We start from the raw sequence: 27440 nt of genomic DNA, 5'->3' as shown, positions 1-27440 counted from the left end.
TTGTTCCTGTGTTGCTTCTAGGTTTGCACTGGCAGCTGTGCTGGTGGTCTATGTTCCTTTCTTTGGTGGGTTAGCAGTCACACCTGTGCTGGTGATCACTGTTTGAGTTCTGGTCTGTGTTTGATGTGTGGATGCTGTTTGGTTTGCAGTTGTTGGTTCTTCAGTCAAGGCTTGTTCTCGTGTCGCTTCTAGGTTTGCTTAGGCAGCTGTGCTGGGGGTCTTTGTTCCTATGTTTGATGGGTTAACAGTCTCACCTGTGCTGGTGATCACTGTTTGAGTTCTGGTCTGTGTTTGATATGTGGATGATGTTAGGTTTGCACTCGTGTTGCTTCTAGGAAGGCATTGGCAGCTGTGCTGGTGGTCTTTGTTCCTATGTTTGGTAGGTTAGCAGTCACACCTGTGCTGGTGATCAATGTTGGGTTCTGGTCTGTGTTTGATATGGGGATGCTGTTTGGTTTGCAGTTGGTTCTTCAGCCAGGACTTGTTCCTGTGTTGCTTCTAGGTTTGCACTGGCAGCTGTGCTGGTGGTCTATGTTCCTTTCTTTGGTGGGTTAGCAGTCACACCTGTGCTGGTGATCACTGTTTGAGTTCTGGTCTGTGTTTGATGTGTGGATGATGTTTGGTTTGCAGTTGTTGGTTCTTCAGTCAAGGCTTGTTCTCGTGTCGCTTCTAGGTTTGCTTAGGCAGCTGTGCTGGGGGTCTTTGTTCCTATGTTTGATGGGTTAACAGTCTCACCTGTGCTGGTGATCACTGTTTGAGTTCTGGTCTGTGTTTGATATGTGGATGATGTTAGGTTTGCACTCGTGTTGCTTCTAGGAAGGCATTGGCAGCTGTGCTGGTGGTCTTTGTTCCTATGTTTGGTAGGTTAGCAGTCACACCTGTGCTGGTGATCAATGTTGGGTTCTGGTCTGTGTTTGATATGGGGATGCTGTTTGGTTTGCAGTTGGTTCTTCAGCCAGGACTTGTTCCTGTGTTGCTTCTAGGTTTGCATTGACAGCAGAGTGAGAGTGACAGCATGAGCGACAGCAGAGTGAGAGTGACAGCATGATTGACAGCAGAGAGAGAGTGACAGCAGAGTGAGAGTGACAGCAGAGTGAGAGTGACAGCAGAGTGAGAGTGACAGCATGAGTGAAAGCGACAGCAGAGAGAGTGACAGCAGAGTGAGAGTGACAGCAGAGTGAGTGACTGCAGAGTGAGTGACTGCAGAGTGAGTGACTGCAGAGTGAGTGACTGCAGAGTGAGTGACTGCAGCGTGAGAGTGACTGCAGAGTGAGTGACTGCAGAGTGAGTGACTGCAGAGTGAGAGTGACAGCAGAGTGAGAGTGACAGCAGAGTGATAGTGACTGCAGAGTGAGAGTGACAGCAGAGTGAGAGTGACTGCAGAGTGAGAGTGACAGCAGAGCGAGAGTGACAGCAGAGCGAGAGTGACAGCAGAGTGAGAGTGACAGCATGAGTGACAGCAGAGTGAGAGTGACAGCATGAGTGAGAATGACAGCATGAGTGACAGCAGAGTGACAGTGACAGCAGAGTGAGAGTGACAGCATGAGTGACAGCAGAGTGAGAGTGACAGCATGAGTGACAGCAGAGTGAGAGTGACAGCATGAGTGGGAGTAACAGCATGAGTGAGAGTGACTGCAGAGTGAGAGTGACTGCAGAGTGAGAGTGACTGCAGAGTGAGAGTGACTGCAGAGTGAGAGTGACTGCAGAGTGAGAGTGACTGCAGAGTGAGATTGACTGCAGAGTAAGAGTGACTGCAGAGTGAGCGGGACTCAGCAGTGTGAGTGTTCTAGAGAGAGCAGGGCATGTTTGTGCGCTTACACGGTGCAATGACACACAGGAGCTAAAACAAAAACCAGCTGAGCACGTGTCTTGGGAGCTTCATGGAGGCAGCCGGCCCTCTGTGAGGGGAGCAGCAAGGAGGGGACGCCCCAACCAATCAAGCGCAACAACTCACAACCTACTGTACGATTACTACACAGGCCAATGGGCAGAGCTACTTCTTTTCACATTACGTAGGGTGAGCAGTGTGTGAGTGTGTAGGGTGAGCAGTGTGTGAGCGTGCATGGTGAGCAGTGTGTGAGCATGCAGGGTGAGCATGCAGGGTGAGCAGTGTGTGAGTGTGAACATTGTGTGAGTGTTTAGGGTGAACAGTGTGTGAGTGTGTAGGGTGAACAGTGTGTGAGTGTGTAGGGTGAGCAGTGTGTGAGTGTGTAGGGTGAGCAGTGTGTGAGTGAGCAGGGTGAGCAGTGTGAGTGTGTAGGGTGAGCAGTGTGTGTAAGGTGAGCAGTGTGTGAGAGTGCAGGGTGAACATTGTGTGAGTGTGCAGGGTGAGCAGTGTGTGAGTGTGAAGGGTGAGCAGTGTGTGAGTGTGAAGGGTGAGCAGTGTGTGAGTGTGTAGGATGAGCAGTGTGTGAGTGTATAGGGGCAATGTGTGAGTGTGCAGGGTATGAAAACCCAAAGTAAGTCCACCATACACACACACATAACACCACACACATAAGACCACACACACACACACACACACACACACAGCCACATACACACTCTCACACCACACACTCACCACCATACACTCACCACCACACACTCACACACACAACCACACACACAACCACATACACACACCACCAGCTGTCAGTGCACACTTTCACCGGGCACAAACACCACCAGCCGTCAGTGCACGCTTTTACCGGGCACAAACACCACCAGCCGTCAGTGCAGGCTTCCACCAGGCACACACCACCAGACATCAGTGCACGCTTTCACCAAACACACACACACCACCAGCCATCAGTGCACACTTTCACCAGGCACACACAACACCAGCCGTCAGTGTACGCTTTCACCAGGCACACACCACCAGCCATCAGTGCACGCTTTCACCAATCACACACACCACCAGCCGTCTGTGCACGCTTTTACCAAGCACACACACCACCAGCCATCAGTGCACGCTTCCACCAGGCACACACACCTCCAGACGGCAGTGCACGCTTCCACCAGGCACACACACCACCAGCCATCAGTGCACAATTTCTACAGGCACACACACCACCAGCCATCAGTGCACACATCAATTGTTAACGCATCCACAATTAACTAGTGTAGCAATCGCAGTATGGTGCACTTTACTTTTAAACATATTCATCTAAAGCACAGCATGACACCATTGCTACAATTCCAATCCAACCCACATAATTCCACTAAACACCACATGCATACACTCCATAACACATGGCTAAAAGACATTGCCATTTACAATGCCATTAGCTTTAACTCAATTATATCCGAGACCTATTGCATTTCCAATGCTTGTTCTGACCTGTTGTTGGCTGTTTTATGACTCCGGGCACTAAAGTGCATATGTACTTCCTAGTGTAAATTGATGTATGGATTAGTGACTCCATGATTGGCTGGTTTGGTTTACTTGTCAGACCCTAGTACAGTGCACTGCGTGTGCCCAAGGCTTGTAAATCAAATGCTGCTGGTGGGCTTGCAGCACTGGTTGTGCCACCCACCGAAGCAGCCTGTAAAGTGTGTCTCAGGTCTGCCATTGCAAAGCCTGTGTGCAGTCTGGTACTGCCATGTTGACTGGGCAAATGCACCCACTTGCCAGTCCCTAAACCTTCCCTTTCCTATATATTAGTAACCCCTATGTTAGGCCCAAGGGCAGGGTGCATTGTAGGTAAAAGGTAGGAAATGCCCTGATGTGGGTGGCATGTCCTGAAAGTGCATTACAGCCATTTGTGTTTTTCACTATTGCAAGGCTACCTGTTCCCCATAGGCCAAAATGGGCAGTTTGATTGTAACATCTTATAATGCTAACTGTCTCAGGGAACCAGGTAGAAATTCAAGTTTAGTATGCCTGAACTCAGAATGATAAAGTACATATTTTAGTGAAGGTGGTTTAACAAGGTGGTTTTAACATTCTGTGTTTGAAAATACCACTTTTAGAAAGTAGGTATTTTTTTGCCTAACTGTCCAAGCCTGCCTCTGCTTGAGTTTGAGTGACTGGGGCTGGGGGATTCCAGTAGACAGGGTGAGTCAGCACAGGGCTGAATAGAGCTATCTGCATGTAGATGGGTGAGAGGAGTTGCACCTGGGACCTGAATAGGGCTGTGCCTGCCTTCCACAATGCTGGCTCCACCTCCTGTGGTGCGTCTGTGGTCCCTGGCCCACACTCTGAAAGAAAAGAAAAAGTCTTGTCAACAAAGTGCTCTAGGACTGCACAGAACTGGTTTGGACTGGGTACAGGACCCTTTGCCTTCAGAGGACAAAGGATTTGCTAGTATAAATATGGGGACCCAGACCCCAGAGAATTAGATCTCTTTTGGGAAATAAGAAGAACCTTTGCTGAGGAGAGGAACCAGAGAAACTGAGGAGGAGACTATCCCTAATCTGAGTTCTGTTTGGGGGATTGGTCTGCAGTGGTTGCCTGACAGCCAAAGAAAGTAGAAAGGACTTTATGCTACTTTCAAATAAACTTGTAAAGGATCTCCATGGGCTTGAAATAGAGATTGCCTCCTGCCGAAGTCCCAGGGGCAACAGACTTCACCAACCAGCTCCCCTGTCTTCCCTTGCTGGGATTTGAAGTGCCTGCTGTTGAGCTGGGCCTTCGGAGAGACTGCGTGTCGCTGGGAGCTGGAAGCGCGACTCAAGACGAAGAAGCATGTCACCGACGCAGCCGTTGACGTCGCATCACCGGAGAGGATTGTCGCCGTAGTAGCAGACACCGTCGCATCACCGGAGAAGTGTGCCGCCGCTGCCGCTGTCGCCATCGCATCACCTGAAGCGCCTTGCATCACCGGAGAAGAGTGTCGCCGTCGCAGCAGATGCTGTTGCATCACCTGAGAAGTGTGTCACAGGGCCTGTCGCGGCTCAGAAGAATCTTTGAGTCGCCGCATGGCTGTCGGGCGTGCACGCATCGTTATCGCATCAAGAAGAAGACATAATTTTGTTTCATTGCACCGGATCTTCATCGCATCACGGCGCTGCTGGTCGCACCACCATGGAAGCGCAGTAAGAAATCGACGCATCACCTCCCCACGCGGAGAAGAACCAACGCATCCCCTACGCAGCAATAGGGACCCGACGCATCACCGTTGTTACGTGTAAGGAACCAACGCATCATCTTCCCTGCCAGACTTTCGTTGTATAGCGTTACGCATCCAAATGTACATTGAACTTAAAGTGTCGCATTTTAAATCTAAAGAGAACTAAGATATTTCTACCATTTTTAAAGTACATTATTGTGGATTTTTGTTGTTTGTGGTCTTGTGTTAAGTCTATATAAAAATACTTATTTTTATACTACAACTTGTGTGGTGTTCATCTGTAGTGTTGTCACTGGGTTACTGTATGTGTTCACAAATTCTTTACACACTGCCTCTGAGATAAGCCTGTCTGCTCATACCAAGCTACAAAGGGGGTGAGCAGGGGTTACCCTGACTAGTCGCAAGGGTCCATATTTGGTTAAAGGTACCTAACTCTGCCAACTAGAGACACCCAAATCTAACAACCACCAATTACACTGGTCCATTCCGTGGGAGGTGCGTTTGGGGCAACGGCGCTACAATCCCATAAGTACATTGAAGCGCCCTCCACGGATGAGCCTCGATCAACCGATACTCACCTAAGAGCTCCTAATACCCACCCGGCTGACATGAAGGCCCACACTCGGCTGGACCAGGCCGTGCCTGCACTCCAGACCCCTCGCCGAGAGCTGACGTCTGAGGCCTAGGCGGCGAAAAATTCAGCTGCTGGGGCGGCCGACCCCTCAGCGCCAGCCCAGGCCCTAATTGCCCACCAGACCATTGCCCACGCTCGGTGCACCGGACCCGTCCATACTGGTCCTGCAGTCAACTCAACACATAGCAGCGGGCTCAGCAGGGTTGCGGGGGGCTGGCTGGTAACGCTGAACGGCCAGGCGCAGAGCGCACTTAACGTCCCCCTGCTGTCTACAGCCGCAACCCCAGCGGCCTCATCAACGGGTGCCCGCTGAGGTGGCAGCCCTGTGGATCCTATAACTGCACACCAGTAGATGCTCTGAGTGTTTTTGACCATAGGGGGGGCTAGGCCTGATGCCCTGCACATACCCTGCAGCCTATGGTGAGAGAACACAACATTAGCCATGCTGGGCCGATCTGCAAACTTCAACAGCGCTCTGGCACTGAAACAGAAACAACCTAAATCAGTACCCCCACTTCGGGTGCCTATACCTCAGCTGCAATGGGTAAAACCGACACCAGGCAGCCCAAGCTAACCTTTGAGGACCACCGCACCGACAGATGTGGTGACACACAGCAAGAAGCATGAGACCAGGTCACGCAAACCGAGACACCTGGGGTGCAAGATGAAGACAACCGATCATTACTCCTTGAAGTCAAATCCAGCTTGAAAACAATTGACTCCAAGATAGACCATCTCGCGTCTTGCTTGGACCAGGTCAAACAATGCGTGGATTCACACAATAACCGGATAACCCACCTGGAGGCCAGAATATCAGATGCGGATGACACCATCACAGAGAACCGTCAATGTCTGCTAAAGATGGACAAGGTCCTGGAGCTCATCCACGCCAAAAATGAAGACCTTGAATCCCGCTCCCGCAGGAATAACGTCCGCATCACGGGAATACCGGAATCCACAGCAACAGGTAAAATGGAAGACTACCTGGAATCACTGCTGCGTGAACTATTCGGATGGCCCTTTCCGAACTCTTCATTGTGGAGCAAGCACATCGGTCCTTGGGCCCGCCCCCCCCCCACCCCCTCCTGGGCCCCAGAGTGGCCAACCATGACTGAGGTAATGTTTGTATCCTGGAAAATCAGAGGCATAAATGACCACCGCAAATCATGACTCATACATAGTTACCTTGCTGGGCACAAAACCGACGTCTGCTTTCTACAGGAGAGACACCTCTCTGCCACTAACACGGCTAGTCTACACTTGCGTCAATGGGGCAATTCCTACTCTTCCGTTTACTCCAACTATGCAAGAGGCGTCACTATTCTGCTAAACAAAGACCTCCCCTGGCACAACACTCAAATACATATAGACGCAGCAGGCAGATAGGTTATACTTTCTGACACGCTTTACTCACCACCTCTAACCATGGTGGCTATATATGGCCCAAACCTAGACGATCCAGACTTATTCCTCCATATATGGAGACTACTCTCATCCCTGGGCTCATCCCCCATCATATGCGGTGGCAACCCCAACATTGCAGCACAAAACACAGTTGACCGCTCTGGTGCGTGGATTCAACACCTGCAGGCCACTTCTACTCTGCACTCAATTATGCACGATAACGCCTTGATAGACCTATGGCGCCATGCACTCCCCAACAGCTGAGAGGGTACCTGCATTTCTACCACACATGGTTCCTGGTCCCGCATTAATCTAGGACTGACAACTAGAGGCATGGCTAGCTGGACCCCATCTGTCGAGCACATGGCACCCACCCTGTCTGACCATTCCCCCGTGCGCCTGACCCTGCAGATCCCGCAAACTCGACAGCAAATGTTCTCATGGCGCCTACCCCCTATGCGCTACGTGAAACTGCATTTAAAGAAGAACTGTGCAGCGCCATCACTGAGTTTTTTTAAATAAACACTGGCTTGGTAGAATCCCCCTCAACCCTTTGGGAAACCTTTAAGGTTGTCATCCGGGGGTGTGCATCTCCAAACAATCTGGGGTGCTCTGTGCTATACGTGGCACTCTGGAATGACTAGAGGCCGAAATCAAAACTCTTGATCAGACTTACAGCGCTGACCCTGCCCCGGCCATGTTAGCTGACATCAGGGCCAAACTTTCGGAGTATCATACTGAAGCTGAGCGGGAGGTAAGCTACCTTGGCCGGGAGGTGCAGGCCTGTAGATACAGAGCTGGAGATTGCTCCAGTAAAACGCTAGTAAACCTGCTAAAGAAACCCTGCACGTCCTCATATGTGACAGACTTGCTTAACAATGCAAGGGACAGGGACACCTTCCCTGATGAAATAATACAGACAATACCCTCCTTTTACTCCCAACTCTACACGGCTGGGACAGAACACAACCGTGACTCTCTACAACAATATTTTGATTCTATCAAGGACCTATGGCTTGACCCCGGACTCCGTGAATACCTCGACGCCCCATTCATGACAGAAGAGATCATTGCTAGCCTTCTGGGCAAAACAAACGTTGTGGACAGATGGCCTCACTCCTGCATTCTACAAAGAGTATGCCCCCATTCTAATCCTCCATCTTGTAGACATGTAGAATGAATCTATTGCTGTCGGCCATCCCCCACATCCCTGCGCGAGGTGCTCAACACAATTATACTAAAGCCCGAAAAGTCACCTGCATCTTGCGACTCATACTGCCCCTTTCGTTAATAAATACTGACAACAAAATATAAGCAAAGCTATTAGCGAACCGACTCCTCCCGCTCATGCCTCTAATAATACGCCCAGATCAATCTTGCTTTATACCAGGACACGCCACATCACACAACCTTCGGACAATTTTCTCTGTAATGCACTAAATTAACCCTTCCTTGCCTGCTGTAGCAGGGCTGCTAGATACCACTAAGGCATTCAACTCCCTAGAGTTTCTCTTCTTGCTCCTAGGTCGATTAGGCCCTAAACTGGACTTTATTCGTAATATTAAGCTGCTCTACGCCCTACCCACGGCAAGCATCAAAATAAAAGGACAGATAACCAAACCCATAGCAATCACCAGAGGTACACGGCAGGGATGCCCGCTTTCACCACTGCTATTTGCTATCGCAATGGAACCACTAGCAGCACGACTTCGCCAACATCATAAGCAGCGCAGCTTCGGTGTCCCTGGCCACGGTTTAGTGACCTCCATGTATGCAGACGACATCACACTGTATGTACATGAGCCACACACAAACCTAGCTCCCATGACTAGGGAAGTGTACACATTAACTGGGGCAAGTCCATCCCATTCGCCCTTACTGGTGCAACACTTCCCTTTCCGACAGAATACCCACTGAAATGGGCTACTGAACCGACCAGATACCTGGGCATATGGCTTAGCAGGGACAGGGACGAACTCTGGAAAGCAAATTATGGGCCGGCGGATAGAATGGCTAGAATACCGATTTGGAACAAACTCCCCCTTTCCCTAGCAGGCTGTATCGCAATCACCAAAATGGTAGTTCTGACGAAATTTCTGTACTTGTTTCTGAATATCTCGCTCCCCCTCACAATCCAGTTTTTCAAGAGGCTACACTCAGATATAATTAGGCTCACATGGGCGGGTTGACAGCCACCAATAACCTATGATCCTCTGACATTACCCTTCTAAGGCAGTGGACTAGGGGCCCCTAATCTCAAACTATATGCCTACCTCGCCCAAGCCAGCTTCTTACACTTCTGGCTACAACCAACACCCTTCCAGGCGCGCCTTGCAGTTGAGGCGGATCTGGCCTCCCCATGGCCACTCCGCACGTCAATATTCCTGCCATACAAAGCACCCAAAAAACAATTAAAAATTTGCTAACATTCGTGCCAAGAATTTTCAATTCTATTAAGGACAGGAGGCGAGGATTATGCTTTCTCAATTTCTTTACTGAAAAACACAGCAGCCAATCAGTACGCAGTAAAGAAATAACAAACTACATTATCCATAAACCCAGGGTAACCATAGAGTATGTGAATGTATAAATATGGTCATAGAGGTGAACACTTCCTCTTTCTTTGTCCATAGTCAATAAATAAAGAATCCAACGTAAATTTAAACAATCCATCAAAGAAGTCCCCCGGAGAGGTCATCATCCGGCTGACGTGGAGAAGGAACTTCAAAGAACCACAGGAACAGCAAGAGACCAATCAGGAGAAGAAAATCCCGGCACACCTCATTTAAGGTCGGAGCCTGAGGAAAAGAGACAGAGGCCGTAAAAACTGTTCCCCAAAAGTAGAACACAATAATCAGTACAGGGAGGGAAACATTTCATAAAGAACCAGAGTTGTACAGCATAAAAGCAGTATGCATCATATAAAGACAATAATGAAATAAGGGTGGGATAATCCTCGCCTCCTGTCCTTAATAGAATTGAAAATTCTTGGCACGAATGTTAGCAAATTTTTAATTCTATGGCAGGACGGAGGCTCAGATTATGCTTGTTTAAAGCTTCCTCACCACAACAGATGCAACATCTACAATTGGTTTAAAATAAAAGGTTTTGAAAACAGACTCAGATGACCAATCTGCAGCTCTCGTGATATCATGAAGACTAGCACCTATGGAAAAAGCCTTGGAAGCCAAAGCTCCTCTCGCAGAATGGGCCCCAAATATGGAAACATCAATGCCCGCTTCCTGCATGAGCCAACGTAACCAACGTGCCAACGTGGCTGGAGAAACAGGCTTGAAAGGCTTCTGTAAAGCGATAAGCAATTGACCTTGTGGATCGGAACGAAAAGATGTAGTGCTTACCTCATAATCCTTTAGGCATTGGACTACACACAACTGAGGGTTGTGCGGAAAAGAAGGATAAGTAACTGCAGCAGTGTTACATTTTGTCCGCTTAGAAATGACAAAAAGACACCCTCAGGCATATAGGAGCGACCCGCGAGATCCAAAGCCCGCACATCAGACACTCTTTTACAAGAGACCAAGCACAAGAGCATAGTGAGTTTAGCCGAAAGTTGTTTGCGGGATAAAAGAGTATTGGAAGGCCAATCAGATAGAAAACGTAAAACAAAAGAAACATCCCAAAGGGCAACATACTTGGGGCAAGGAGGTTTTACCATCCGGATACCCCGCAACAATTTAGATATTAAGGGATGTTCTCCCGCTGGTTTACCATCAACAGGAATATGACCTGCAGAAATCGCAGAACGAAAATTATTAACCGTTCTGTATGCTAGCCCAGAGGATGCCATTGAAGCCAAAAAATTAATGATCAAAGAGATATCCGCAGAAACGGGATCCACCGACCGCTGTGAGCACCAATCACACCAACGCTTCCAGCTTGAGTTATAGCGTTTATGTGTGCTGGGGGCCCAAGCCTCATTGATGAATCTGTTAGCGTCTCCCGATAAGCCTTGGATTTTCCAGCGTTCCCCGAAATTCTCCATGCTACTAGCAGGAGTTGACCCGACATGACAAGAGGATGCGGCTCCCGAAGAGGGTCCAGCAACAGGTTCCAAACCTGTGGAAGAAGGATCGGAGACGAGCAACTCATCTCCAGAAGAACTGGAAACCACGCTTGAGCCCTCCAAAGAGGGGTTATTAGAATGAGTTCTGACGAGAAGAGACGGGCCCGAGCTAGAACTCGGGGAATCAGGAGGAATGGTGGAAATGCATAGCACAGCAGAGGAGGCCAGACCTGGAGAAACGCATCCGTGGCCAGGGCTGCCGGATCTGGCCTCCAACTGTAGAACTGGGGAACCTGGGCGTTGAGGCGAGAGGCAAAGAGGTCCAGGTGACAAATCCCCCAATGTCGGGACAGCTTGCGAAATAGGCGAGGATGAAGCCCCCAATCGCTGAAATCTCGCAGATGGCGAGAGTTCCAGTCCGCAATCAGATTGCGGGAGCCCGGAAGATATTCGGCAATAACAGTGATCTTGCGGTCCAAGCAAAGGTGCCAGAAGTCCTTCGCAATTTCCGAGAGTAGTCTGGACCTGGTACCCCCCAGTTTGTTCACATAACGAACTGCTGAGACATTGTCCATTCTGAGAAGAATGCAACAATTCGTTTGGAGAGGAGAGAGACATCGAATCGCGAAGGAGCCCGCAAGAAGCGCCAGGCAATTGATGTGGAGAGACAACTCCTCCGATGACCAACGACCCCCTGTCGACACAGAACCGCACCGGGCTCCTCAACCCCAAAGGCTGGCATCGGACTCTATCACAACATCTGGAGTCCTCCCGAAGAGCGCTCGACCGTTCCAGGATTCCATGTGGTCCAACCACCACCTCATCTCCGACCGGGCTTCCTCTGAAAGAGGGACATGATCCGAGTACCGAAGACCCTTCTGGAGATGACGGATTTTGAGGCGCTGAAGCGCTCGATAATGTAACGAGCCTGGAAAAATCGCTTGGATGGAAGAAGAAAGAAGACCCACAATCCGAGCTACTGAACGCAGAGAGACCGTCTCTTGAGCAAGAAGTAACCTCAAGTCTCTCTTGATGGACCTGATCTTCTGTCCTGGCAGAAGTAACTGGCATGAGATGGAATCTATTTGAAAGCCCAGAAAATCCATAGTTTGAGATGGAGAAAAGTGCGACTTTAAGGGATTCACTAGAAAACCCAAAGACTGTAGAAGATCCACGGACCATTGCAAATGTGATTGAAGAAGAACCGGACACTGAGCCAATAGGAGAATATCGTCGAGATAGACGATCAGCCGAACTTCGCGGGATCTCAAGGATTCCATCACAGGCCGGAGGAGTTTTGTGAAGCACCACGGGGCGGAAGAGAGGCCGAAAGGAAGGACCTTGTACTCGTACCAGCTGCCCAACCATTGGAACTGAAGGTAGCGACGATGAGGGGCATACACTGGAACCGAGAGATAGGCATCTTTCAAATCCAGACGAACCATCCAATCTCCTTCTTGAAGAAGATCTCTGAGAAGATGGATGCCCTCCATCTTGAAATGGCGATAAATTACGCCACCGTTGAAGTCTCGTAAGTTGAGAACTAAACGAGAACCTACCCCTTTTTTCTCCACGAGAAACACATTGCTGACGAATCCCTGGGGATGAGGAAACGTCGGAACGATAGCCCCTTTGGCCAACAGGGAAGAGATTTCTGTGGAGATAACCTCCTGATCTGGTCGGGAAAAAACAAGAGGGCGTGGCCGAAGGCGCTGGAGAGGGCGAGAGTAAAATTCTATCTTGTACCCTTGTACCGTCTCCAGCACCCAGGCATCGTTTGAGATCAAACGCCAATTGTGCAGAAAAAATTTAATCCTTCCCCCCAAAATCACATTGGAAGCGAGAATGAGGATCACCTGAAGCGGAAGACTCTGGACGTCCTCCTTGGTTACCGTTGTAACCACCCTTTCCATACTGCCCTCTGCCTTTTCTCGAAGGGTAGAATGAAGACTTGTTGTAGGAATTACCCTGTCCTCCTCTTTGGGACTTGTTCCCCCGTTGAGCGGGCTGGTCGGACCCACGACCGGACGAACGTCCCCTTCGTCCGGCCCTGCCGAAAACCGGGCGGAAGGCTCGTCTCAGATTCGCTTGCGCCTTATCAAGCCCACTAAAGGTTGAAACGAACTTAGTAAGCTCTTTAAGAAATGGAGCTCCAAAGAGCAAACCTTGAGCTTGGGGGCCAGACTCCGAAGACGCTAAATCAGTAAGGCGAGGATCGAGTTTCATTAAGATGGAGCGACGACGCTCCGCCGACAAGGCACAATTCGCATTTCCAAGGAAACAGACAGCCCGTTGGGACCAACCGATCAATTCATCTGGGTTAATAGGAACGCCAGACTCCTTTGCCCTGAAACCCAAGTCAAGGATTTTCGTGAGAGGGCCCAACAAATCCAGAAGTTTGTCCTGGCACGAGCGCCACGACCTATCCAATCCCTTAGTAGGATCTTTAGAGTATTTACGCATATATGTGACCATGGTAGGGTCAACATCAGGTGTGAAGCAAGCTTGTCCGAAAGATCAGGGCGAGGACATTCTGAGCGTAAACGTGCTCGCACATCTTTCTCAAAAGGGGAACGAATGTGGGATTGAACATAGTCAGCCACCTCAGGGGATGGCAACCAAGCTGAAGAATTAGGATGAATGATGTCCGCAGGATTGAATGTCAATACCTTTGGGGAAGATGGTGCATCTACATAGTGCTCCTTCCTAGATTTTTTAGATGGAGGAGGCCTCACAGATTCAGAAGACGTGGAGGAAGAAGAAGTCGACCCATCATCTGTGTCTGAAGGAGGGTCCGAACGGGCAGGCGCAGCACGCTTCTTCGATGAAGGAGCAGAGAGGGTTTTGGCTAATTTTGCAAATTTAGATTTGTGTGGATTTCTTGGCGATTTCTTGCTACGCTTAGAGGCAGAAGGCACCCAACCTTGTTGGGCTGCATACTCAGTGAGATGTTTTTTTAATGGCGCAATCGCCTGAAATAAAGCTTGGCCCATAAAATCATCAAAGGATGCAGTAGGTTCATCCTCACCATAGTATTCTTCATCTTCATCATTATAATATTCAGCCATGATGACTAGAATCACCAATTAATGCCCACAGGAAGGAAGGAATAAGTTTTTAAGAACTTATTAAATGGCAAAGCCAACTTGGGGGAGTGGAACCCCTAGTGCAAGTCAAAACTTGACCAGAATATAAATAATTAATTGTTATTATTATTATTATTATTATTATTAAACTTATATAGCGCACAGCTACCCTGAGGCATCCCGGCGCTATGAACAGTGCATCAACCGTGGGACCATGAAGTAGTAGTAGCGACTCACAAGGGAAACAGATGTGTTTTCAAACCTTTGCGAAAACGCAGGGTGCAGGTCTCAGCACGAAGTTTTAAGGGGAGGGAGTTCCAGAGCGTTGCTGTGTGCACAGAGAATCGTCTCCCGCCCGTGCGTGATCTTTTTACTCTCGGGACCTGGAGCAAACACCTCTGGTCAGACCTCAGCGCTCTGTTCGCTTTGTAAGGCACTACCAAGCTCCCCAGGATAGGAGGTCCACTGCCCTGAAGAATTTTGTGGGCAATGGATAGTGCCTTAAACTTCACTCTCTCCCGCACTGGTAACCAGTGCAGGGCCTTGAGAGCGGGTCTGGCAGATTCAGTTCGAGGAATTCCCATAAGGAGTCTGGCCGCCGCGTTTTGCACCTGCTGAAGTTTGTTAAAAGTAGATTCAGGGGCGCCCAGAAACAGACCATTGCTGTAGTCTAGGCGAGATGTTATCAAACCCTGAATCAACAACTTCCTCGATGGAAAGGGAAGGAGCGGGAGAATTTTACGCGCGGCCCGCAGCAGGGCAAAACAGACTCCCGCAGTTCTTTTAGCGTGAGTTCTGAGGGAGAGGTCTTGCTCCAGCCAGACTCCCAGGCTCTTAATCTCCTCTTTCATAGTTGGGAGGTCACCCATACAGCTTGGCCAACATGATGGTGGCAGTGGCGGCGCTTTATTTCCAAGCAGCATAATCTCCGTTTTAGAGCCGTTCAGCTTCAAGGCTGAGCTGCTCATCCAGGTGTGGACATCCACCAGACATGAGTGCAACAAGTCAGGATTCTCCACCAGTTGAGGAAGGGCGACCACCAGCTGAGTATCATCAGCATAGCTGATGATTTTGATGTTATAAGGGGTCACCACATCCTCCAGGGGGGCCATATAGACATTGAATAATGTTGGGCTCAAGGACGAGCCCTGCGGCACCCCCCACTGGAGAGAAATAGATGGAGACTTGTTGCTTCCTTCCCAGACCTGGTAGGACCGGTCTTCCAGAAATGAACAGAGCCATTTCAACGCGGCTCCTACCACACCCACCTTTGAAAGCCGTTGAGTCAACACCTGGTGGTTGACGGTGTCGAATGCGGCACTCAGATCCAGGAGGATCACTGCCACTGATCCTCCCGAATCTAAGATGCGCCTTGACTCCTCAACGACAGCCAGGAGAGCCGTGTCGGTGCCTTGGCCGGGACGGAAGCCGGTCTGCGAGTCTCGGAGCAGACCGTTCGACTCTAGAAAGTTGGACAGTCGATGGTTTGCAAGCTTCTCAGCAATTTTGCTGAGGCCTGGCAACAAAGAAATGGGCCTAAAATTGGCCAACTCGGCCGTGTCAAGGTTAGATTTTTTTAAAAGAGCCTTGACCACGGCTTTTTTCCAGGTGGGTGGCACCAAACCACGAGAGAAAGAGGCGTTAATCCGGTCCGTAATGGGCCCTACCACCGCGGTTGCTGCTTGCTTTAAAATTTTAAAAGGGACTGGGTCCGTAGGGGAGCCGCTTTTTATGGAAGCTATAGCTTTTAACGTTTCACTTTCTGAAACTGGGCCGAACGTGTCCAAGGAGATAGGGCACTCTTTCACCCGAATCGGGGGAAATTCTTCTTGGGTCCCGTGCGGTATAGCGATCTGGGGTAAAGAGTCCAGTATCTTTACAATTTTAATATGAAAGAAATCGGCCAACTCCTTGCACCTCTCAGGGTCATGGGTGACTGCTGGTTCGGGAACTTTGAGCAGTTCTTGCACCACCTTAAAGGTTTCCCTGGAGGAGTTTGAGGCAAGTTGTATTCGCTGCTCAAAGAAATGTGCTTTTGCCAAGCGGAGGGCTGCTTTATAGGCTCTAATCGCTGTCCAGTAGTCCTTACGCTTGGCAGCATCAAATTTCTTCCTCCAAGCCCTTTCCAGTTTCTTGCATCCTTTTTTAAGCAGGCGGAGCTCAACCGTGAACCAGGGAGCGGAACCAATTCGTTTCTCCCTCTTCTGTAAGGTTTTCACCGGGATGAAGACATCAAGCGAGGCGTTCAACCATCTATTGAAGTCAGCATCTCCTTTAATCGGGTCCGACTCAAATGTAGGTTGTGAGTTTGCCAAGTCGTGGGTCCAGTCACCAATCGGTAGTCTGGACCATATCCGGTCCACCACGACCTCTTGAGATGTCGGTTTTAAGGGCAGATTGATTTGCCATTCCACCGACACTAAGGAGTGATCTGACCATGGAAGCGGAAGGGCAGGTCTGGCCCTCAGCCTAGGGATGTTCGAAAAGACAGGATCCAGCAAATGGCCCTTCGCGTGGGTGGCTCCTGTGTTGACTAATCGGAGCTCACAAGCAGTCAGATCTCCTTTAAGATCTGCAGCAATCATGTCTGCAGTGTCCTCAAAATGCAGATTCAAATCCCCTAGCACAATGAAGGAAGATGTAGATGTGGCCAAGAGTGTTACCGTCTCCATCACAGAGCTTACAAAGTTGCCGACCCTACAAGGGGGTCGGTAGATCAGCAGGCCAGCCAGTGTAACCGTTGGCGATATCTGTATAGAAAAGTGGCAACTCTCACAATCTGCCACAAGACCCTTCCAAACCCTGCAATTAAGGTTATCTCGATAGATAACAGCGAGTCCGCCTCCTCGTCCCTCAGGTCTATCCAGATGACATATGAGGTAGCCTGGGGGGAGGGCAAGTATGATGTCAGCATCAGAACTGGAGGTAATCCACGTTTCGGACAGAAACAAGATATCCAGTTCTTGCTCTTGAATAAGAATATTAAGTTCCACAGCGTGACACGGAAGTGACCTGCAGTTAAGCAGGCCCCAGAGCAAGGTGCTTTTATCTAGGTGAGGAGGAAGCAATGCGTCCAATCCTCGTAGGGGTGATCCCCGAGTACCCATGTTGCTGATAGGGTAGGTTTCAGGGGGGTTAGTGCGTAGTGCAAATAACTCTTCTCTTGAGTAGGTGCGGCGCAGTGGCGGTGATTTTGGCATAGTACCAGGCCCTAGGCCCGTCTGAGCCCGGACGAGCCCAGACGGGCAGGACTCTGGCTGGACTCCGGCGTGAGTCCGGCGACTCCGCTGCGCGTCTCCGCTGCGCGTCGTCATGGCGAGCTTTAAGTAGGGCGTGGAGTCCGGTCTCCAAGGCTAGTGCGCTGGCCGAATGTCGCCACGAGGAATCCCTGCCTCACCCAAGATGGCGGTCGCAGTTCCCCAGGGTGTCAAGAGGTCTAAGTGAGTCCGCTCCCAACAGCGGTGCTTATTGCCTTTTATGTGGGGTAAGCGCTATGTGTCAGGTCCCAAAAATGCTATTTACACAATAAAAACGAAACAATATTAAAAAGCGCGAAGCGCTACCAAAAGTAGAGACAAAAAGTGCAATTACACTATTTTAAAGGTGACAGTTTTAAAAGCGCGAGAGCGCTGACAGATATCCTATGAGCGCGCCTAAATCTCCGTGGAGCGCGGTTCGAGTGCCTTAGTTCAAGGCCGAGCGAGCCTAGATGCTCACCTTAAGTAGGGCGTGGAGTCCGGTCTCCAAGGCTAGTGCGCTGGCCGAATGTCGCCACGAGGAATCCCTGCCTCACCCAAGATGGCGGTCGCAGTTCCCCAGGGTGTCAAGAGGTCTAAGTGAGTCCGCTCCCAACAGCGGTGCTTATTTCGGAGGGAGGACTTGCGGAGGGAGGACTTGCACCAAAAACAAGCAATGCAACCACTCTAGGCAAAGCCTATTCAACAATTTATACAACCCCCCAAGATATCTAGTCCAAGAGGGCGTCAGGGAGCTCAAACGGCAGCAAGAGGGCAGGCGCGAACGAGCGCCAGCTGTTTCAGTCGTCCCTGTCAAAAGCAGACTGAGGAAAATGCACGCCTTCGACCGGCGTGTCAACAAAGCCTTTGCGCATGCGCAAAGACGCTGCCGAATAGGGAGAGATGTGCGCAGGGAAGCGCGTCTCGACCAGCTCCTCTCCCGCTCCACACAGCACAAAACAACGCGAAAACGCGTTAAAAAGACACCGGAGGTGAGAACACACGCTCCAGAAATATTCTCAAAAGCGACACAGCAAACGAGGCTAACTACCTCAAGCAACTCTACTAACGAGGACAGTGACCGCTAAACAGGACGCCAAGCGGCGTGAAAGGGCGCACACAGTGAGAAAATGCAAGACAAGTAAGCGTTTTGCTAAATACAACAGTGCATTTCAAAAGTAATATTAGAAAAGGATAAAGGCACTTAACTGGGTGCGAAGCAGCAAAGAAAGAGGAAGTGTTCACCTCTATGACCATATTTATACATTCACATACTCTATGGTTACCCTGGGTTTATGGGTAATGTAGTTTGTTATTTCTTTACTTCGTACTGATTGGCTGCTGTGTTTTTCAGTAAAGAAATTGAGAAAGCATAATCTGAGCCTCCGTCCTGCCATAGAATTAACACTGTGGAGTGCACTCGCTGGGCCTGGGAGGGCCTTCGTAAACAAACAGGCACAGACACTTTTTATGCACCATCAATGCAACTCACAGAGAACCCTTCCTTCCCCCGCTGCATAACAAAGGAATGGCGCGCCATGCGAAGTCACTCGGTATATGCATTAATGCAGACCTCTACCCAGATGGGTCGTTTATTCCTTCCCTGTGCGTACTGAAGAAGCAACACCCACCCCGCTAGACAGACTACTGTATTATCAAATCTGAGCGACCTGCAAAAACACAAATAGCACTTTCCCCGCACCTCCACCAACTAACATGGCACTGGAATATATCCACACCGCCACATTGCATCGGAAACTTATCACTAGACTTTTCTCTCTGACATTAGCAACCTCCCCTATTGACACGGAATGCGCGCGCTCCGCGTGGATGGAGGATCTGACCAATGGGCCCACACCAGAACAGTGGCGCTATTGTTGTACTCAGAGCGAAAGACTCTCCCCCAACTACAGGTTGAGACTGATACACCTCAAATTCCTGTACAGGCTCTATTGCACCCCCATGGCCCTCCATAAAATGGGCTTAACTGCAGACGTGTGATGTGTGCGATGCTCTGCGCCAGAGGCCACATTTGCAAACCTGGCTTGGACACGCCCCAAAGTGGCTACTTACTTGCAGACAGTGGGTGTGATGATTAGCGCCATCACCTCTCATCTCATCACACTAGACCCACTCATGTGCCTACTCAGGTATGTCAAAGAGATTCTTGACACCAGCCGCCGTCTGGTGGCGATGCTGTTGGTGTAGCCCAGACATAGGGTGGCGATCCACTGGGGGTGCAAACCGGCACCATCGACCAAGTCTTGGCTTGCTGATGCTGCACACAGCCAGACACAACTGACTGAATTTTGGAACCTCATGCCCCCGCAAGCCGGCCACACGACATTTAGGCCCCCCTGGTCACCTACCTCTAAAGCCTAGATGACACGGATGCTGACCCAAGCGCCCCAGAAACGGGCCCCCAATCCATACCAACTTAAATGGTAGTGTAAGTTATAATAAAATCACTTCCCCCAGCCAACTGCTCACGATGCTGTATACCATATACCTCTGACCACCTCAATCTCACCCCCACTGCTCGCTAAACGACCTGTCATTGTATGATTCTACTGGGCTACCCTTATAAATGTGTATTACATCTTACCTGTTCTGAGATGTACTAATAGAATGCTTGAATGTTCAAGTGTGTTAATTTCAATGATTAAAAAAAAAAAAGTACAGGCTCTCTTAGGTTCCACAATAAGTGCTGCAGCCCTTAGAGGCCTTCTCTGGTCACAGGGCCCTTGGTACCTAGGGTACCTTTTACAAGGGACTAACATGTGCCCAGAGAGGTGCCAATTTGGGGGTACACATTACAGTTTTAGGGAAAGAACATAAGCCCTGGGTACCTGGTTGGCAGGAACCCAGGGCACGCTAAGTCAAGGAGCATCAACATCAGGCAAAATGTGGGGGGTAACCATGCAAAAAGGGGCTCTTTCCTACAACCATATCTTGATGTATATGTGAGATGTTAACGGCCCCACCTTGGCAAAACTAGAAAAGTCTGGCTTGGACACCAATACTAGTTACACTCCATTTACTCTTAACTTTTTTATGTTGGCATCTGATTTTAAAGTACATAAAAGGTGTTTTATTATTTATAAAATAGTGCATTAATTACACTGATAACGTTTTTATGCGTATGACATATACATATGCTAATAAAAAGAAGTGTGGTGATAAAATACGGGAGTTTTCATGACTTGTGGTTTAGATGGACAATGGTTCGATCTCACAGCTTGAAAAGAATGAATTAAGCGCCCCTGCGGTTCTAGCCATCCTAAAAATGTTCAGGACTAACTGGAAAACCAGTTCTTTGTTTTTTCTAATGCAGTATTACCATACTTCCCTGCAGACTTATATAAGCATGTAGGGTGATTTTGTGAATTTTTAGAGTACTCAATAATCTAGTTGGAAAAGTGTTTTTATTTATTTTGCTTCAGGTCCAATCATTAGTGGATATTGGCCAAGTGGTCAAAATCCTGCCGCATCCTTAAGTCCACTGTCGAATGTTGCTTTGTGTGCACGTCTGCCAGTTTTTAATCTTTAACTAAGCTCAGTTGCATATAAATGTTAGTTTGGATAACATATTACAGTACCGAGCAAAGGCAAATAAACCTATTTTGACCTACCTGCACTTGTGTTAGACATCTATTTATTTTATTTATAAAATGATTGACCTCTTCCAACTTTTGTACTGATTTTTGACCTTTTGTCCCGAATTTATAGGCACTGCCCAGAATTTGTCTTCGTGCCAGGAGGTCACTCACCCTACTGGTGTACCTGCCACCACATAAGAGATATAGAAATCCAGGCCCGTGGAAACAAATAGCAAGCGCTGGAATATTCACCTCACCCTATGTAGCACAATTAATGCTAACGCGCTGCTTGGTGAGCGTGAAGTGACGCAGGCGCCTCCCATCTTGTAATGAAGGCCGGTCCGGCGTATATTATTGTGTCCCTGCCTTTTTCAAAGCCTGTTCCTTGTGTCGTGCCTCGGCTCTCCCCTCCCTGTAGGGGAAGGAAGCGTGAGTGAACGAGGAGACGGTGACAGGAGCGCCGCCCTCTGCCCTGCCCCGGGGAGGGAGCGGGGCCGCGGGGAGTGTGCGAGGGGAACGGCGGAGGAGGAGGAGGAGGTGCTGTCAGTGCCGCCGGGGAGGTGACAGCAGCCAGGGGCTTAGCGCTGCCCCTCATTCGGTGGAGACAGCGGCGCTAGCAGCAGCAGCAGGGGTGCAGGAGGGAGAGGATACAGGGCAGCGGCAGTTGTTGCTTCGAACGATGGCGCTTGTTGGAAACGGGGAGATGGCGGAGCATGACGCCGATGAGGTAAGGGAGACGGAGGTACTGGAGGAAAGATGCGCGGCTGGGGGGCACAGGTGGCTGGGTGTGGCGGAGCGACATGACTCGGGGACGCCTGGCACCGAGGGATGAAACAGAGGTGAGATGCCAGGGCTGAAAGCGAAAGTGCACAGGTGAGGGCAGGTGCATGGCTGTGCCCGACATGACCTCTCCTGTGAAGGTTCCTTCGCCACTAGGTGTGGCTTAGTGCTGGGCGGTGCTGGGCTGCTCGGGCGTCCAAGATCAGGAGATCTCTGGTTGTCATTGGAGCACCGGCGGTCCTTGGCTCTGTGATGGGGACCGTCCCGGGGCATGGCCTCGCCGGGTTCCTGAGCCTGGACTGTCTGATCTCCGAGCCGGACGCCCCCGCACAGCCGCTCAGGTTTCTTGCTCGCCCAGTGTCATTTCCGTGAGCCGTCTCTGAGGGAAGCAGGGGGCGGAGGAGGGAGAGCCTCTCTTAGCCGTGCTGCCCTCCGCATCTTCAGGAGCGCATCCTCGGGCTGTGAAAGGCTAAGCAGCCTTTCACTTTCGCCCCGGGCCCCTTTGAATTAGTGTGATCCTCCGCAACCAGAGGTCTCTGACAGAAACCAGGTGGTGTGAGCCTTTTTTTTTTTTTAAGTGGAGGAAAAGAGCAGCGGACGAACCCTGCAAAGGTGATGCATTTGGTTGCTAGGTTCCAAGAGTACAGCTTGTGTTTCCGTAGCCGCTTCAGGCCGTTTATATTGCCTAGTAGTTATGCAGGTTGTCGTGAAGAGAAAGGTAAGGAACGCACAGCCTCTGTGAGCTGAGCTCTTGTGGTCTACCTGCAGGCTCTTACCTCCCCACCCGGCTGTACCAAACCACGAGGCTTGAGGTCGGATGTGAACTCAGTCTGTCCTCTCAGTGGCTTCTTTGAAGTGACTAAATCATTTGTTTCCCTCGACACAAACTATCCTTTCCAAGGGCTGCAGGGCACACTGGATTGTTACAAGTTGCCCACTACTTGTGGAACACTGTGCTTTCAGAGGGAACTAGCCTTGTTTACTGCGCGGCTGTTACCACACAGTTATTTTTTCACGCATCAATTACAACCAAATTGAATTAGTATTTTTCCAATTCAAAGCTGTGTCTGGAGTGATCAATGGCTTTTGTCATTTTGCAGCTCAGCTTGGACAGCACTGTGCTAGTCCTATGCTTAAAGACTTTGTTGTAGAATGGCAAAATACTTTGTCCCTTTCTATCTCGGTGTGGATGTCACTGTGCTAATCCTATGCTTAAAGACTTTGATTGAAAAGCAGACATTTGAGGTGAGCAGATCTAGAGTGTCGCTGGTGTTGAGGGTGCTCTTTACAGAAGTTGCTTTTCACCTAAACTTTATAACTACCCAGAGTTATCTGCTTCTATTTTGCAACATTTTATTCGTTACTCTATGCCTGAAAGGGTATTGTTTTGACTTATACTAGGTGCTCCCTTGTGTCTGGACAAAGTTATACCTCTCTGACGAACAAAACACGTGTCAGGGGTTGCTTCTATTCATTTCTGGTAGTCTTGGTTGGTATTTTACCAATTCAAAGCTGTAATACTGTGCGTGGAGTGATAAAAGGCTTTTGTCATTTTACAGCTCAGCATGGACAGCACGGACAGCACTGTCCTATGCTTAAAGACTTTGCTGTAGAAATGGCAAAAAATGTTCTCTTTCTATCTCGGTGCTGATGGCACTGTGCTAATTCCATGCTAATCATATGCTTAACCCCTTCCATGCTCATGACGAGCTCAGCTCGTCATGCAGTACACTGCTCGTGTACTCATGACGAGCTGAGCTCATCATGAACAAAGGGATTCAAGGGAGTTCAGCATCCAGGGAGAATTGCTGTAGCATTGAAGGTGTTAAGAAGAGCAGACATTTGAGGTGAGCAGAGCTTGAGTGTCACTGGTGTTGAGGGTGCTCTATACAGGAGCTGCATTCCACCTAACCTTGAAACTACTCGGAGTTCTCTGCTTTTTTTATTTTGTATATACTTATGTATGTATGTGTATGTATATATATATATATATATATATATATATATATATATATATATATATATATATATATATATATGTATATGTGTGTGTGAAAGGGCGTTTTTAGGGTTTTAGGGGTGGGTGAGGGTATTGGGTTGCTAGGGTATTTTTAGGGTTTAGGGAGGGTGGAGGTATTTAGGTGGCAATGATATTTTTGGGGTTTAGGGTAGATGGGTGTATTGGGGGCAAAGGTATTTTTAGGGTTTAGGGAGGGTGGAGGTATTTGGGTGGCAAGGGTATTTTTAGGGCTTAGGGTGGGCAAGGTTATTTGGGTGGCAAGGTTTTTTTAATTAAGGTGGGCAAGGGTATTTGGAGGGCAATGGTATTTTTAGGGCAATGGTATTTTTAGGGTTGTTAGGGGCATTTGGGTGGCACAAGTATTTTTAGAAATTAGGAAGGGTAGATTTCTTGGATGGGGTCGATAAGGGGATATATATATAAATGCTGAGGTGCGCCTTCTCCACGATTGAATAAACTTGCTCACCTGCACTTGGGTCTCCTCTTTTTCTGCGCCGTCGGTATCTGTGACTGGGCTCCAGGCGAGAGAAAACTGAGATTGTTTCATATATATATATATATTCCCTCGCACTTGTTTCATATATATATATATATTCCCTCGCACTCTGCCTCGTCGCAGGGGGAACACTTTCATGCTGGTGCCATCACCGGGATCGAGGCCGGCTCCCGCTTACATCAAACACAAAAGTTTTCAAATTATTGATGGCACTCCACTCGAAGATTGTTTTTCAATTCTTTAATGATAACAATTGAGATCGCCTACGCGTTTCGAACTGAAGCGTTCTTGATCACGGCATAATTTTAGACAGTCAGTCCTTCTTCCCTTTCACATTATATACACATGTATGCAGCTGTGCATTGTGGGACTTGTAGTGCAGTTTTGTCATGTGTGTGTTTGAGCAATTTAATTCATTGGTCAAAAATGCGCAATTTTGACCAATGAATTAAATTGCTCAAACACACACATGACAAAACTGCACTACAAGTCCCACAATGCACAGCTGCATACATGTGTATATAATGTGAAAGGGAAGAAGGACTGACTGTCTAAAATTATGCCGTGATCAAGAACGCTTCAGTTCGAAACGCGTAGGCGATCTCAATTGTTATCATTAAAGAATTGAAAAACAATCTTCGAGTGGAGTGCCATCAATAATTTGAAAACTTTTGTGTTTGATATATATATTCACAGCGTTGTCTTCGCTTCCAAAATCCTTTGAAAACAACCACCACGGACTCCAACTGCATTAACAGTGATTTTATTTTTACAAAAAAGCAAAGCTCACTCGACGCGTTTCGAGACCCTGTCTCTTGGTCACGAGTACCGTCAGTGAAGTGAAAGCAGTTTTTAAATAAACATGTGATTCGTTTACAAGTGCCATAAAAGACAGACTACATTGTATCATTCGTGGAAAAACATATTCAACATAATATCCTTTGAGCATTGTTTGTTAATTTCACATAACATTCTCAAGCAATGGTGTTATATTTTATAATTTACAAGTACCCTTCCTGTAGAGATAAATTGTCAGTGTGACATATTTATTAGGGATCTTCCCAAATGTCATAACCTATCACGATGTTTCTATAGGGGTATGTGGATTAATAACAGTACTGCCCATGTGGGCCTAATTTCATCATTCCACAGTTCGTCTAACAGGTATAAATATTACCAAATAGACCCCACTAGTAATGCCCAAGTGGGCACTCAAATGTCAGAAAAAGATCCCAACTGTAAGGTACATCGTTTTATTCTAATTCTAATGTAGATTCTCATCTTCCTCATTTTTTCTTTCAATCCCATGAATAGTTCGGTCTGTCAAAAAAGAAAAAATAATAAAGCTTATTAATTCCTATTCTAAAACATCAATAACTAAAATAGATCAACTTTTCCACTAACAGTGAACAGATTAAAAACGAGCTAGTTCTGAGAGCTGGTAAACTTACACTCTTACATTGGTACATTTTGTTCATTTTCTTCATTTTACCCTTTTAGCTCAGAAAAGCATATAAAAGCATATGGATTTCACAATCAGTTTGTATTTGTATTTCTGTAATCTCTGACTTCTCCTACCCCAAATGTACTTCTAATTCCTCGTCACAGTTGTGCCCTCTTGGTGTCATGGTTCTGTACTGTATGATAAGCCTCGACTCCAGACGCCGTAGGCTCTGGATTCTATTTCCTCCTCTCTCATTTTGCTTTATCATGTCAAGAACACAGAAACTTAACAGGTCTGTGTTTTGTTTATGATGACTTTCAAAATGACGAGCGATTGGGTATTGCTTGTCCCCATGTTTTATCGCTCTCAAATGTTCGAGTATTCTGAGCTTTGCTTTTTTAACAGTGCTCCCTATGTAGGCTTTTGGGCAGAAAAGGGCATAGACTGCGAATTCCGTGTTGCATGAGGTATGTTCTACAATCTTAAAAGGGGCACTACCTTCAGATAAAATAACGTCCTTCCTATTCCTGCTGTGTTTACATGCCTTGCAATTTCTGCAAGTGTAAAATCCCTGTACTCCCAATATTTTGGTTTTTGGGGGTTCTACAGTTCTGCATAGAAAGTCTTTCAGTGATCTGGCTCTTCTAAAACTCACTTGTGGTGAAGGTGCCACACATTTGGTCAGGTCAGGATCAGTGTGTAATGTGGGCCAAAACTTCTCTAAACATTTTCGTATGGTATACACTTTGTTGCTGTAGGTGGTGATAAACCTAGTTGTTCCTGATTCTACCTGATCTTCTGCTGTATCTTTCTGCAATAGTGAATCTCTTGTCCTTTCTGCTGCTGTTGCTTTTGCTTTATTTATCACCTTCATTGAATACCCTCTTACTAGAAATCGTGATGTCATTGTATCTTCCTCCGCATTGAAGCTACTCTCTGTGCTACAGTTTCTTTTTGCCCGTAAAAATTCTCCTAATGGGATGCTATTGATAAGAGAATATTGATGACAGCTTCTAGCATGTAAAATGCTATTTCCTGCAGTCATTTTCCTGAATAGTGAACTTTCCAATGTATTGTTCTCTATTCTTAGTCTAAGGTCCAGGAATTCCAGTGTTTCTTTTGACCACTGGCTTGTGAATTTAAGGTTGTAGTCGTTAGTGTTCAACATTGTGACAAAATCAGTTGCTTCTTGCTCCGTCCCCTTCCACACTACAAAAATGTCATCTATGTACCTGACCCACTTCATCACTTTCTCAGCAAATATGGGTAACTGGTACACCATCTTTTCTACCCAATACCCCATAAAGAGGCCTGCAAATGAAGGGGCAAAACATGTCCCCATCGATGTACCGAGAATTCGCCTAAATATTTTGTTGTCAAAGAGGAAGACATTTTCGGTTAAACAGATATACATCATTTCAATCAACATTTCCGTATGGTGTAAGTGTGAAATGGATCTCTGTGCTAAAAAATGCTTACATGCGTCAAGTCCAAGATTGTGTGGGATACATGTGTAGAGATTAGCAACGTCAAGTGACAATAATGAGAGGCCAGCCTCCCATTCAATGTTTGCTACACATCTTAAAAAATCACCGGAGTCTTTGATGTACGATGGTAATTTTTGTACTGGTGCCTGCAGAAAGTGGTCAACGTATCGTGATGT

The 27440-nt window shown here is 48.1% G+C and overlaps 1 protein-coding gene across 2 annotated transcripts in view; it reads left to right on the top strand.

Annotated features, from left to right (window-relative positions):
• Window positions 1-21202: 21202 nt before the first annotated feature.
• TTC39B (tetratricopeptide repeat domain 39B) overlaps window positions 21203-27440 on the top strand; it is a 609447-nt gene continuing 603209 nt past the window's right edge. The window contains exon 1 of one of the 2 annotated variants that reach the window (XM_078675907.1): window positions 21203-21764. In XM_078675907.1, coding sequence (XP_078532033.1) covers window positions 21717-21764 — 48 coding nt within the window. In that variant the 5' untranslated portion in view covers window positions 21203-21716. The remainder of the gene's footprint in view (window positions 21765-27440) is intronic. The other variant, XM_078675910.1, reaches the window with a different exon arrangement.

The sequence above is a fragment of the Lissotriton helveticus genome, chromosome 2_1 (genome assembly GCF_964261635.1).
Source record: "Lissotriton helveticus chromosome 2_1, aLisHel1.1, whole genome shotgun sequence".
Taxonomy (NCBI): domain Eukaryota; kingdom Metazoa; phylum Chordata; class Amphibia; order Caudata; family Salamandridae; genus Lissotriton; species Lissotriton helveticus.
The sequence above is the reverse complement of the archived record's forward strand: the minus strand, read 5'-3'. Positions and strand labels throughout refer to the sequence as shown.